The 13,560-nt window shown below is 57.1% G+C and overlaps 1 protein-coding gene across 1 annotated transcript in view; it reads left to right on the top strand.

Annotated features, from left to right (window-relative positions):
- Positions 1-2,099: 2,099 nt before the first annotated feature.
- CNPY1 (canopy FGF signaling regulator 1) overlaps positions 2,100-13,560 on the top strand; it is a gene marked incomplete at its 3' end in the record, with an annotated part of 32,405 nt that continues 20,944 nt past the window's right edge. The window contains exon 1 of the mRNA XM_081287691.1: positions 2,100-2,204. Within this exon, the coding sequence (XP_081143817.1) occupies positions 2,106-2,204 (99 nt within the window). The 5' untranslated portion in view covers positions 2,100-2,105. The remainder of the gene's footprint in view (positions 2,205-13,560) is intronic.

The raw sequence follows: 13,560 nt of genomic DNA, 5'->3' as shown, positions 1-13,560 counted from the left end.
GTGTCCCAATCCTGCCCCATCTCTCATGTGGGGGTGCTCAGTAACAGAGTCATCACCCCCAGGAGGCCTGTGCTTCATACCAGTCCTGTTGCCCCTGAAATGGGGCTGAGAGGGAGGGTGTTGGGACACAAGCCCAGAAGTCCCCAGGGCTGCACCTACCCAGGGAGCAGCCAGGGACTTCAGCAGCCAGGGATGGCCCCACAGGCTTCCCAGCACCAGGGACCCTCAAACAAACCCCGTGAAACAAACGTGCAGCTTGGAGGGCAGCTGCCAGGCCTGAGCAGGGGCCTGGCTCGCAGATGCAGTCAGAGAGAGATGGCAGGGCATGGGGTCCCACGCTTGTCACCACGCCCAGTCAGGGTCTCCAACCAGAATCCAGAGGGGCAGGAAAGGACAGCAGTGACCAAGCCGCTGTGTGTGCCAGGAGCTTAGAGAGCCTTGCACCCTCTCCTGTGAGAAGTGGCCTATTCCACACTAAGTCTGAAGTCAGGGGCAGCTCAGGGCAAGGCCATGGTCCTTCTGTCCCACCACTCTCCCCTCTACTACCTGGAGGAAGGCACAGCAGCTCCCTGAAAGTCACCTGCCCTGAAGTTCTTCACCTGATGTACCCCAGAGTGCCCTGCTCCTGCGAGCCCCAGCCAGTGTCCACAATTCAGGAGGGGAGTGGAGGGGCGAAGGGCCAGCTGGTCTACAGGGAGATCTGGACTGGGCAGGGCCTTGCCTAGCTGTGAAGGGGGTGCTTGCTCTCGGGCCTGGGGAACATGAGAGGGGCATGGGTGGCAGCATTCCACCTCTGCCTGCTGTGGCCAGCAGAGGGTAGAGGCCAGCTCAGTCAGTCTTCAACGCCTCTGACCATGGGCCGAGCAGGGCTGCCATCCCCTGCTGACCAGGACCTGGGAGAGACCTCGAGTGCCAGAAGGACGGAGTCCCAGAAGTCCCCAGGGCTGCACCTACCCAGGGAGCTCCTGGGTTTACCAGAGATGGCAGTTCACACTGGTCAGGGGGCACTTGGCTGTCAGGGCAGCAGGCTCAGGATGATGGCCCCGGCCTGTGCAGCCTGCGTCTGAGCTTCGGGTCCAGGTGCTCAGAGGGTAGCTCGGAGCTGCAGACCTGGGTGTGCCTCTCCCTCCCTCCCAGTCATGTCTGCAAGATGGGCAGCCCAGGGCCACCATCACAGTGCCACGGCAAGGCACTATGCAGGGCTGGGCCACTGGAAGGACCTGGAGGGCAGCCAGCCTCCCTGGCCACAGTTGGCCTTGTCACAATCAGCACAGGCCATGCCACCAGCAGCCATGCTCTGAAGAGAGCACCAAATGCAGGGTCAGGTCAACGGCATGCAAAGTAACCAACCCTTTCTAACAAGGAGACTCCAAATATAGGGCTCCAATAAGACATGCAGCGCCAGACGGGCTGTTGGTGCAGGACCATGGCTCCTTGCTGCTCGGGGCGCTGGCCCACCGTCGTTTCTCCGGCGCCCCTCGGCTGGTGTGCTGTGCTAGCTCCTGGCCACAGGTAGGGCAGGGGCACTTGGTCTGCTTTTCACTTGCAAGGACTCAGTCCCAGTGCTGCGCCTGGGGGGTCTCCAGTTGGGCAGTTTTGCCCTGGAAGGGGAAAAGGAATTTTAGGAGGACAAAGTGCTACGTGGCCTAGAATAAAAAAGTTTCAGAGGGTCCCCTGCGACTTCAATTCCAGCAAGAGTCAGTCTACAGAAACAGGATGCATTTTGGACTGAGTGATGCAGAGGGAGATTGGGTCTGACAGATGCAGCCAGAGGGCTTTGGGGTGTCCAACGGGCTGGGGGTGCAAGCACCTTCACTCTGTAAAGATGGTTCTACTGTGAACATAAAGTAGGGACTGTGAGCACAGTTCTGGTGGCAGATGCAAAAGTAAAACATGGTTTTCAAAACACAAAGAGCACAGAAGGGAATACAAAGAAAACGCTCTCCAAGTCTGCGTCTGATGGCATCTGAGGCTGTGAGGCGGGAAGCCCCCCATTCCTAGCACAGTCCCCGTTGCTGGGTCCGAGCAGAGGGGGCTTCCACTGCCCTTCCGAGGCCACTCCCTGGTCACAGCTGTCTGTGTCTTGTTTAGCATGCAGGGCCCTGATGAACGAGGTGGAGTATGACATCACCAAAGCTCGGCAGAAGAAGACCAAGGTGGGCTCCTTCCGAATCAACCCTGACGGGACGCAGGAGAGGAGAAAGGTAGCGGAAAAGAAATTATATGCCAGTGTATAATTGCGGATATGGGCAATTACCAACCATTTATCCAAACAGCAGTTGGTCTTAATCTCCTAACCTTTCTCTTGTTCAGGGTATCAGCTCTAAATTGCTTCTGAGTCCTGAGGGACCCAAAGTAATCTTTAAGCTTGAAATTGAAGTATCTCTCTCAGCACCTAAATTTTGTGTCTTGTCGAGTTGGAAGGCATCGCAGCACTGTTGTTCATCAGAATCAAACACAATGCTGCCATGGTTCTTGGGCAAGGCCAGCAGGGGGCCGAGGAAGGTGGAGGGGTGGGCACCACGCTCTCAGGCACCTCCTCCTCCCTCTGAGATCTTCAAGTTTCTAGTTGGGGGTGCAGGATGCAAGTCCCACCCCCGGGACAGACTCGGATCCTTGGCCAACACGAAAGAAGAACCGTTTCTGCTCCAAAACAACTCAAGGGGGGCTCACCTGAGGGTCCAATGTGGTGGGAGGGCTGCCACAGGGGAGTTGCAGGGGTCAGCAGGGGCCTGCAGACAGGGTCTCTGGGCTCCAGCATGTCTTGGGAGATACCAACCCCTCTGCAAGGCGAGAAGTGTCCCGCACACACTGCCCATCTCAAAGCCATCAGAGAGAAGCAGCATTCAACGGGTCCTTCTACAATGCCCCACGAAGCTGAATGGATGGGGTCAGGCTCCTGAAGTTTGTCCTGTCCTGCCTGGCTCACACAGCTGCCTCAGAGCAAGCAGAAGGGAGCTGTGCGTGTGTGTGTGTGTGCGCGCGTGTGCGTGTGTGTGTGTGTGTGTGCACGCGTTTCCACTTTCCTGGAAGGTGTCCCTGTCCAGAGAGGACAGGAGAGGGGTGGAGAAGATCCGCAGGGCTGTGGAGGGTTGAATAGTGGTGGAGACAGGGATTCCTTGCTCTGTGTGTTTAGTTTGTGAGAGTTATTAAGGGGGGATTCACCCTCAGATCAGTGCCCCCACGGGGCTGGGGTGCAAGGCTCCTCCTGGGGTCCATTGCCTCCCCTAAGGCATACAGGAGGACAGAGCTGGAGAGGCACCTCTGAGGGTGTCGTCAGCAGGACCTTGGACAGATCCCTGGCTGCCCCCCTCGCAGGTCTGACTCCCGCATTCAGGAGACCCAAGGTCCTAGGAGGCCACCCAAGTGTGGGACATGTCCTTGGCACCAGCTTCAGCTGGCTTCCACCATCCAGCATAGCCAGGAAAGGTGTGTGTGTGTGCGCATGTGTGGGTGTGAGCATGTGTGTGAGTGTGTGTGTGAGCATGTGTGTGAGTGTGTGAGTGTGAGTGTGTGTGTGTGAGTGTATGTGAGCATGTGTGTGTGTGTGTGTGAGCGTGTGTGTGAGAGTGTGTGTGTGAGTGTATGTGAGCATGTGTGTGTGAGCATGTGTGTGTGTGAGCATGTGTGTGAGCGTGTGTGTGAGTGTGTGTGTGAGAGTGTGTGTGTGAGTGTATGTGAGCATGTGTGTGTGAGCATGTGTGTGTGTGTGGGTGTGAGTGTGTGTGTGTGAGCATGTGTGTGTGAGCCTGTGTGTGAGCGTCTGTGTGAGTGTATGTGAGCATGTGTGTGTGAGCATGTGTGTGTGTGTGAGTGTGTGTGTAGATGCCAGCTTGACTTGGGGGTAAGCGAGTCTGTGTGTTCTAGTGACCTGCCAGGTCAGGAGGCCGTCTGGCCTGTTGTCAGTACAATGGACCAAGAGAAAGGGGCCTCTCTCCCGAGGGTGAAGGGCACTGGGGCGACCTGGGAGAGGGAAGGACACAAGCACAGGTGCTCGGGAGGAGGGAGAGACCCTGCAGCTGGGGGCCGGGAGGGAGCCCCTGCACCAAGGCCTTTGAGTGATGGCGATCCTGATGATGAGATTACCTTTCCCGTCCCACTGATGAGAACATGCACAGCCCAGGGTGGGTGTGTTGCAAGTGCCGTGGGAGAGTAGGCTGGTGGGATCAGGACAGTGCCAACCTTCCTGTCCCCTCCTCAGCGCTCTTGGGCTGTGTCCTTGGGTAACTTGACCCAGGACCCCACACTTAGGAGGCCTGAACTTTCTCGGGGTGTTTAACCCCAAAAGTGGTTTTAATTTACTTGAAGAAAATGGGCCACCAGCTCCTTTGCTGGCTGTGGTCTTTCCGGTGCTCCACTTTGACATGATCAAGTGAAAATAACTTTCCAAGTTTGCCAAAAACACTCTCAAAGTGACCGGATGGCACTGGTAGTCTCAAAGGAGCCGAATATGGCCAGACCCACCTCCCATGGGCCCTCACCCCTGCGGAGCCCCAGGCGCCCTGTGGACATGAGGTGGGCGGCTCCCTTCCCTGAGCTCCAGCGACTTCCCTGGTCAGACCTGTCCCCTGCCTGGCGGCTCCTTCAGGGTGCTGAAGGGGCCACACTGGCTCTGCAGCACTAGGAAAGGGCTCCTCAGGGACTGCCCAGCAGGATACCTCGGATGTGTGTACTGTGCCTGCCTCAGTGTCCCCAGAATCACGCTGCGTTTCCCCCAGAGACAGTGGCTTGAAACTGCAACCTCTTGGGCTCCTTCCTGAAGGTCCCCTTCTCTCCAAGTTTCCAGAGCGTCCCAACAAACTGGCCTGGGAAAATGTATCTGAGATCGTGCCGAAGGTCCCCGGCCGACTGCCCGCGGTGAGATGTGGTTTCAGGTGCCAGGATCCTTCCTCCTCTAAGTTGATTGTGGAGACCAGCTGGAGTGCCAGCGGCACCTGGAAGGACACAGGGACGGGCTCCATCAGCATCTATCCTTGGCCTGGGTGGGCGGCAAGACCCCGGGGGCAGGCAGTCCCCGCTCTTTCTGAGCTACCACTAAGCAGGACCCCCACAGCTGCTCCACACCGGTGGACTTGGGGGCCAAATGTGGCGGTCTCCTCCCCTGACCTAAGGCCGACTCACAGAGCAGGCCAGAAGGGTGGAAGGAGAGGTCATGTGGTTCTGGGAATTATTAGAAATAAGTCTCATTTATTTTAATTGACAGCATCCTCAAGATAGCTCAAAGGTCTTCAATGTTATTGATTTTATGGGGCAGCCCATAAAAACAGAGTTGATGAGGACAGCAGATTGTTTAGTAATACCCTAGGACGCTGCCCTCAGTTCCCAGAGACCCCCTGCCTGGCGTCAGTGGACATGTTCTCCTTGGCCTGGGCTCTTCATGCTGTTCTCTTTTTAAAAGAAGAAATGGAATAGTCATGGAGTACTCGTCCTCTGCTTGCGAATATCACTTTGCAGTGGAGTGGGCAGGGCTTCTGCAGGTGCTCAAAGTCGGGGTTCAGAGACCTATCTCCTGGGCACCCGGGGGTCGGTGAGAGGGAGGGCTCGCATGGCTGTGTGGAGTGGGGTGTTCCAGCTGGCTAGCTTTGCAGCGTCCTGGTGATGTCTCTGGGCTTTTTTTTTTTTATTTTTAATATTTATTTTTTAGTTCTCGGTGGACACAACATCTTTGTTGGTATGTGGTGCTGAGGATCGAACCCGGGCCGCACGCATGCCAGGCGAGCGCGCTACCGCTTGAGCCACATCCCCAGCCCTGTCTCTGGGCTTTTTAAACAACAGATTGGAGAAGGGTGTGGGGTTGCACACCCATGATCCCAGCAGCCAGAGAGGCTGAGTGTGAGTTCAAAGCCAGCCTCAGCAACTTAGCAAGCTCCTGAGCAACTTAGCCAGACCCTGTCTCTGAGTAAAACACAGAAAGGGCTGGGGGTGTGGCTTGCTGTTCAAGCATCCCTGGGCTCAATACCCAGCACCCAAAAAAAAAACCCGCCCAGCCCAGATCGGATTAGTGGCCATTTTGGCAAACCACAGTGGCAGCCCACCCCAGGCCTCCTGGAGGTGGTGGTTCATGTTTGCTCTTGGAGCCAGCCCCCTCTTCTGGTCTGGAAGTCAGACCTCCAGGGAGACAGGTGCAGAGGAGCTGCCCTTGTCAGCTGGATCAGAGCCTGGGAGCTGAGCGTGGCTCAGGTCTGCTGAATACAGGGTCCCCGGCTCACTGTGCTGGGCACCCAGTGGGGCCTGGGTGCAGGCCGGGGGCCCGTGGATAGCATGGTGTGAAGGAGGCTGGCCCCTGTGACTGCAGGGACAAGGCCCATCTGCAAAACTTGGGGAGTTTAAACACAGGAGGCACCACCAGCCGACAGGAGTGCTGAGACTGAAGTCTTGTCTAGATCGGCCCCTGACGCCTTTTATTTCATTCTTAAAACAACTACCAGAGGCAAACAGAGCCACTTCAAATTGGCTTCATCTTAGAAATGCAAGAGATGGGCTCAGGGACCACTAGTGACTCGGTTTTGTCAAACTAGCGTTAATTTCATTCGCTTGATAGCTCAATTAAGACAAATTCCAGTGTCACTTGCTATCACCAGAGCTACTCATCCTGTGGATGCTGTGGACCACCAGTATCCTATTGCATCCTGGAGTGTTGGTGCACAACCTGTACAACTGTATCCGAGCCCTGCTTGCTCATAAAAAGAGACAGGTAGGCCATTGTCACAGGCCAGTCAGGAGATGGAGGGGAATGTGTCCATCAGGAAACTTGTCATCTACTAAGGGACCATAAAATCAGTTTAGTGAGGTGTCACCAGCTTTAGGTAAGATGCATTTTATTTGAAAGAAGAGTATTGTTTCCTGACACTTCACATAAAAACAAAGTTTTGGGTGATTTTCTCTCCTGGGAAATGAACTCTGTGCTCTGTAGAAATTCTAACCCCTAAAGCGCAGCATGATTCTCACTGAACAAGACGGAAAGCCACGCGTGAGCACAGGACTCTGTACGAAACCTTTGACGCAGAGCTACGTGTGTCCCTGTCTCAATTTCCCGGCCTCCGCTCAGTGGCCAGCTGGCCTTTCCCATCACCAGGAGCTCGGGTGCTGTTCTTCAGTCGGCCTTTGGTGCTTCCGGAGTCCAGGAAGGAGGATGGCGGAGGCCTTCACCCTTCCCTTAGGGCTACTCCCTCTTGCCACGGCTCCAGCCGGCCAAGTCCTCCTGTCCTGAGGCAGGCCGGTCCTCAGCCACCCTCCAGGAGATGGCAGACGTCAGCAGCCACAGGAGCAGTGGCCGGTCTCCTCTACCCAGTCACTTCATCTCCCTTTCAAAGAAGAAAAGAAGGACACATCCTTCCATCCATTCTCCATCCGTGCACCCATGCTGTGGTCTCTGGGACGGCAAAACCGTTATACACAATTTTCGTTTTTGACTTTCCCAGTGGTTTTTATGTGCTCCACCTTCTGTTTCCTTCCGTCCCTGTTTATCTGAGAAGCACTGCCACCCACAACATGTGAGGAGGCTGGCCTCCATCCTCATGGACCATATTTGCCAGAAGAGGCCAACGGCTGCAGACCCTCCAGTGTCAGAGTTGGCCCACAGGGCAGCCGGCTTCTGGCTCTGATCACACTCCATCTGGCCATGCAGGGACCAGGCTCTGTGTCTCGGGCTCTACCTCCTTGTCCTCAGAGCCCTGTCCGCGCAGCGGGTGGGGAGGAGGCCTGGAGGACAACTTGGGAACTTCAGGGACAGACTTAAAAGTAAAATCCTGATGTCTGCCCACATTCCATGCTGCTGTTCTGCCACACACCCTTCCCAGCCGCAGGAAGAGCCGCAGACACCACTGTATGGCCAGGAGGAGGGGCCGAGTGTGGGGGCCACAGGGCAGGCCACGCTGTCCACAGGGCAAAGCAATAACATGGGACTAAGAAGCCATTCGCTGCGTCCCCGGAGGCACCCCGTGGCCTGAGCGAAGCTTCCTCAGACCTGTCAGCGCGGATCTCAGCTCAGGAGCCCCAGCACGTGCACTGCAGCAGGCCGCTGGCCGGGAGACCTCGCCATCCTCGGCACATCCCAGCTGGCACGGTGGCAGCCCAAGTCCTCATTGCTGTGCCGTGGTTCCCCGCTCTACCTGGCAGCCAGATCTCACTGTGTCCAAGCGACACAGGCCAGTCCGGCTCATCCTGAGGGACAGCCGCCTTTGCCCACTCTGTATCAACCCACCTGCAGCCGGGACCCTGGGAACACAGACCCACACGAGCCCTCAGGTGCAGGAGGAGCTGGAGGAGGGGGTGGAGCTCACATACCTGGCCACTGGGCGGGCAGAATCCAGTGCCCACTGGAGAGCGGAGAGTGCAGAGGCAGTGACTGGTGCTGTCCAGAGCAGGAGGGTCCAGCCCAGGACATCCGCTGCAGCCCTGAGCACAGCTGGCCACTTGCTCTGCACTTGCAAAAGACCAGACTAAAGGCTGCTCCCTGCCGCTTCACCGCACCACACCCTTCCTGGGCACCAGCCACGACGGGCACTGGAGACGCTCCAGGACAAGCCAGGCCCAGTCCATGCTGCCCAGAGGCAACAGCCCACTCGGGAAGACAGCTCCAGCCTCCCCAGACACAGGCATCAAGACCTGGGTGGGGCGGGCCCTAGAGCTGCGGGCGGTCTCAGGGCACAGGGCCGAGCTGCTGCCTGCCTCTGCCACCCGGCGAGGCCACATTGTCACCTCCACATTCACCAGCTTTGCAGAGTCACACTGGCCTGCTGCAGGGGAGGCCGGCAGCTGGCCAGCGTTGTGTGGGGTCTGCACTGTGCCGGGCCCTCCACCATGCCCCCAGGCACCTGTGCCTGCCCTATCCTCCCCACAGGTGCTGCTCCCCATCTCTGGGAACTGTTCCTCCGTGGCTGGTGCCTCTGCCTCCCTCCAAAAGGCTCAAGCCCTGGGAACAGAGAAGGAAAAGGAGTATCCCACACCACCCTGCTGGCGTGGCAGAGGTCCACCGCCCTGGGGGCTGCAGGTGGGAGAGAACGGTGGGGAGCAGCTCGCTGGCCACTGTGGCACCAGCACCGGGGCTGTCCTGGGATCTGGGTGCTGACCTTGCTGCCAAGCTTGCTGGGAGGGAGGCCATGTGCTCTGCCCTTGCTCCCTGTGCTGAGTGGAGGCACCCTGCACCCTTCTCAGGGGCTGCCACCCACGGCCCTTCTGCTGAGACACAACCCAGCTGTCACCCATCAGCCAGGCTGCCTGGCCTCCCATGCCCAGGCCCAGGCCACGTGCCACTGGGTCCAGAGAATATTGACTCTTTGGTCACACCCTTCCATGAAGAGGCCCAGGGGACCTCTCCAGCTTCCCGTGCCTGCCCCTGGCTCACGAGCGGCCCAGCCGTGCTGCCACAACACCCTCAAGCCCTGTGAGTTAGTCGGGAGAGTCATGACCATCCTCACCTGAGGCTGCGGCCCGTCTCCTTCTAGTTTCCACGTCAGCCCCTTCCCACTCCCAGAGGGGTGACCTGGGAGGTGCCAGCCCGGCCACCAGGCTGCCTCGGGGTGGGTTCCATGGCAGACTTCACTCATGCTGGGTCAGGAGCTGGCTGATGGGTGCCCCGCAGTCTGTCCACCTTCCTGCTCAGCCCCATGCAGGAAGCCTCGAGTTCCCCTCAAGCCAGTGTGGGATGTGGCCCAGGCAGGAGCAAGGGCATATCTAAGTGTGCCTGAGGATGTGTGTCTGAGCATGCACGTGTGTACAAGTGTGCCCGACACAACACCGGAGCCTGAAGTCACCTCTCAGAGCAGAGAGAGCAGGAAACAGAGCCATGCATCTGAGGGGAGGGCATGGAGCCATGTCTGCAGCTGGGCCAGTGGGCAGAGGGGGACCTCAGGTGGGCAGGAGGCTGTGGCCCCCAGGGGCTGGGACAGGGAAGGCACTTGCCCACCTGCCTGGGCGTGCACACACAGGATGGCGTCCCCATACGGGAGCCTGGGGACTTGTGCTCTTCCTGGTGGGGCCAGCAGGGGGACCTTTCTCCCAGGGCTTGTCCTCCTCCATAGCTACCTCAACAAGCCTCTCCCCATCCCCAAACCACAGGGGTGAGAAATTGAGGAGTCCCCCGGGGTGAGGGAGGAGAGTGACAGCAAGTAAAAAGGGAAAGAGATGATTTCTAACCCTCTCAGGGGTGTCGAGGCCAGGAAGGGAGCCGGGCCGGGAGGTCCCTGGACAGAGGCATGAGGAGGGCCATCGCCACCAGGCCTAGGTGATCATCAATGCACACTTTTCTCCTGGAGAGTCACCTTCGTTTAGCCCCACAAACGCTGCTCAGAGGTCCTCGCGCCTGGCACCGTGGGTTCCAACCTGATGCCAGCGTTCACCTCCCAGCCCTGGAGGCCGCTGTCGTGAGGGACCCTGCAGGAGCCTGGGGAGCATGGCTGTGTTCTGAGCTGGCTGCCGCCGGGCTCCCCCCAGCCCAAGGCCCTCTCCCCCCTGCTGGGAGCAGGGGCACTTTACAGATGTCCCAGACTCCCCCAGGGGGGCGTATAAGTGAGCACACAGTCACTTGGCCTTAAGGATTGTCTGAAAATGGCCCCCATTTGCTAATCCTCCCTCCCTCTTGGGCACCCTCCAAGACTGGACATCAGGGCATTCAACACCATCACTTGGTCACTGGGCCCTTGACGTCCTCTCACCCCCTCTGCCCCATGCTCAAGTGCTTGGGAGGCTGGAGGAGAGAAGCCCATCCGTTCACAGGATCTCGGCTGCCAGCAAGAGTCACCTGGAAGACCCTGCTTCTCAGCCACCTGGGCACCACATTTACCACCATGCGGCTAAGTCTTAGTTATTCTGGCTGCAGCAGGAGGATCTCCAGAGATGTCCAGAATCTTACGTGTAAACAAGGACCATGAAGAGCATCACCCGGGGACCTGGGGTAGACAAAGGACACATTCTGGTCCTGACAGCCGGGTGGAGGCAGGTGGTCCTGGAGGGAACTGGTTTTCCCGCCTGCCTCCTGTGTGGGACTTGGGGCATGTTTCCACAGCTGAGCGCCCACAGCCAGGGGACAGGAGGACTTGTCCCACAGCTGGGCAACCTCTCCAGTCACATGATGCAAAGACTTTGGCTTCCAGCAGGTCTTCTGGGGCTTCAAATTCACATTCCTTTCAGTCAAGTTGGATTAAAAAGAAATCCTCCATCAATGTTACTGAGAAGGAGGCAATGTGGTGACAGAAGACCACCTCACGTGGCTGGCTGGGTCTGGCGAGATGGAGAGTCACTGTCCAGGGGGAGTTTAAGGGACCACACCCCAGAGACACAGCCCACTCGATGCTTGAGGCCCGTGCTCTTCCCCAAGTGGAATACATGGAACTTCCCTGGTCACAGATCAGCTACAACCGTCATCTGAATTCTCAGAGCCAGCACTTTTCTCTGAAGGCCAGGGTCATCTTTGCCTGTGGAACAGCCCACAGACAGGATCCGAGTGGGATCCTGTTGATCATCTTGAACATATCTTCTTGCATGTTCTGTGGTGTGTGCTCTCACCGTCAGCCTGGACCCAGCTGATCTCTTCCTAGACCATCACCGTGGTGGTCGGGATTCGCTGCATGAGGAGGTGGTCAGATGGTAGTGGCCACAGGCTCACCGCAGTACGTCCCTAAGGGACCAAGAAAGAGAATAATGCTCTCCCCCTCTGAGGCCATCCTTGGGCCTGTCCCATGCTCCCCTCAGACCCTCACCTCCCTGACATTCTTGCCAGGATTTCCTGTTTGTTGTTGAGTCTCTGTGCAGTTGAAAGCCGCCAGGGCTCCTGAGGGGTCAGCACGCAGCCCTTAGGAAACAGAAATACAAATGAGGAATCATCCCCTTGCTGAAGGCCGGCTGTCGCATCATGGGCCCCCATGGGGGGGGAAGTGCTGCACCCCAGACCTTGGAGGCAGGCACAGGGAGGGAGGAGGAGCCCCAGAACGTGCCTCCACACACCCCCGGCTGCCTGAGTGCTGAGTGCCTCCTCTGCTGACCAGACACTTTCTTAAGCTTCTAACTTACTTACCCAACCCTGGGAATCCAACACTCACCACTGGCTTAATTGCCTACATGCCCTCTCACTCAACTAGGCAGAGGTGCGGGGCAGTCCTTGAGTTGAGCTTAGTATCAGGTCACGAGCCTTGTACCAAATATGGATCAGATTCCTTGAATTTTGATTTTAAAAATAGACATTTAGCATAGAAGGAAGAGAAAATTAATTGTCAAGAATTTTGGCACAGTATGGGCCCAGTTTTTTTTCCCTTTAAAAAAGCCTAGACTGAGGCTGCACTGTGGCACACGCTTGTAATCCCAGTGACTCGAGAGGCTGAGGCAGAAGGATCACAAGTTCAAAGCCAGCCTCAGCAACTTCTTGAGGCCCTAAGCAACTCAGCGAGACCCTGTCTCTAAATTTGAAAACTACAAAAAGGGCTGGGGATGTGGCTCAGTGGTTAATCACCCTGGGTTCAATCCCTGGTACCAAAAAAAAAAAAAAAAAAACCCAAACAAACAAAAAACCTCCTCGACTGAGAAGCCTGTTAACAGATGGAGGGGAGAGTGAGGCCACGTGATGGGCAGAGACCTGCTAGGACTAGGCACGTGCACAAGGGGACCCTGCAGTTTGTGTGGGGATAGTCAGGCTGCTCTGACTGGGTTTGTAGGTGGAAGGCATCAAGACGCACATCAGAGAGAGTCCAACCTGGACAAACTACACATAGACCAGTGCATGGGGACCCTGGGCTTGCAGAAAGGCTTTGCCCGTTGGAACCACTGGGCACAGTGCTGGCCTTTGGACCAGGGTCCACAGCAGTGGTTCTCTACTAGCTGAAGACATCTGGGCTTGCACTGCTGCAGGGAAAGAGTCTGCTGGCATCCTGTGGACAGAGGCCAGGGATGCCTCAACAGCCTGCCGTGCACAGGGCAGCTGCTCCTCAGAGACTCATCAGATCGTTGCTGTCAATGGCGCCGAGATTGAGACACCCTCCTCTGTGGAAATCAGGAACTTTCCCCCCTCAGTTCCAGGGTTCTCATGTTTGGAGGAAGCTGTGGCTGTCAGTTTATGAAGCATGGTGCCAATGGGGTTGCCTCTCTATCCTGCCTTTGGAAACCTTTACTGCCAATTGGGGACCTCAACCACAGTTAGATCTGATTTGGAGAGAACAACATATCAGCGGGATATTAAAGGGTCAGAGCAAGGTAGGACCAGGCCTCCAATCTGCCAAGGCAGTGCCCTGGTCAAATGGTGTCCTCCAAATTTTCATCCACCCAGAATCTCAGAGCATGACCTACCTTGGGCAAAGGGTCTTTGCAAAAGCCAATAGTTACAATGAGACTGTGCTGAGTCTGATGGCCCTGCTCCAGGGACTGGTGTCTCTGGAAAGATGAGACAGACACTCAGGGAAGAGACACGTGACAACAGATGAGACTGGTGTGCTGCGTCTACAAGCCAGGGAAGCCAGCCAGTCCAGAGCTGCAGAAAGGGGAAGGGCCTTCCTCCGGAGAGCAAGGTCCTGCCCACATCTCAGCTATGGCGTTGCAGCCTCCAGAATCTGGAGAGAATGACTTTCTGTTTAT

The sequence above is a fragment of the Spermophilus citellus genome (assembly GCF_964194105.1).
Source record: "Spermophilus citellus genome assembly, chromosome: 3".
Taxonomy (NCBI): domain Eukaryota; kingdom Metazoa; phylum Chordata; class Mammalia; order Rodentia; family Sciuridae; genus Spermophilus; species Spermophilus citellus.
This window is presented reverse-complemented; position numbering and strand designations above follow the sequence as displayed.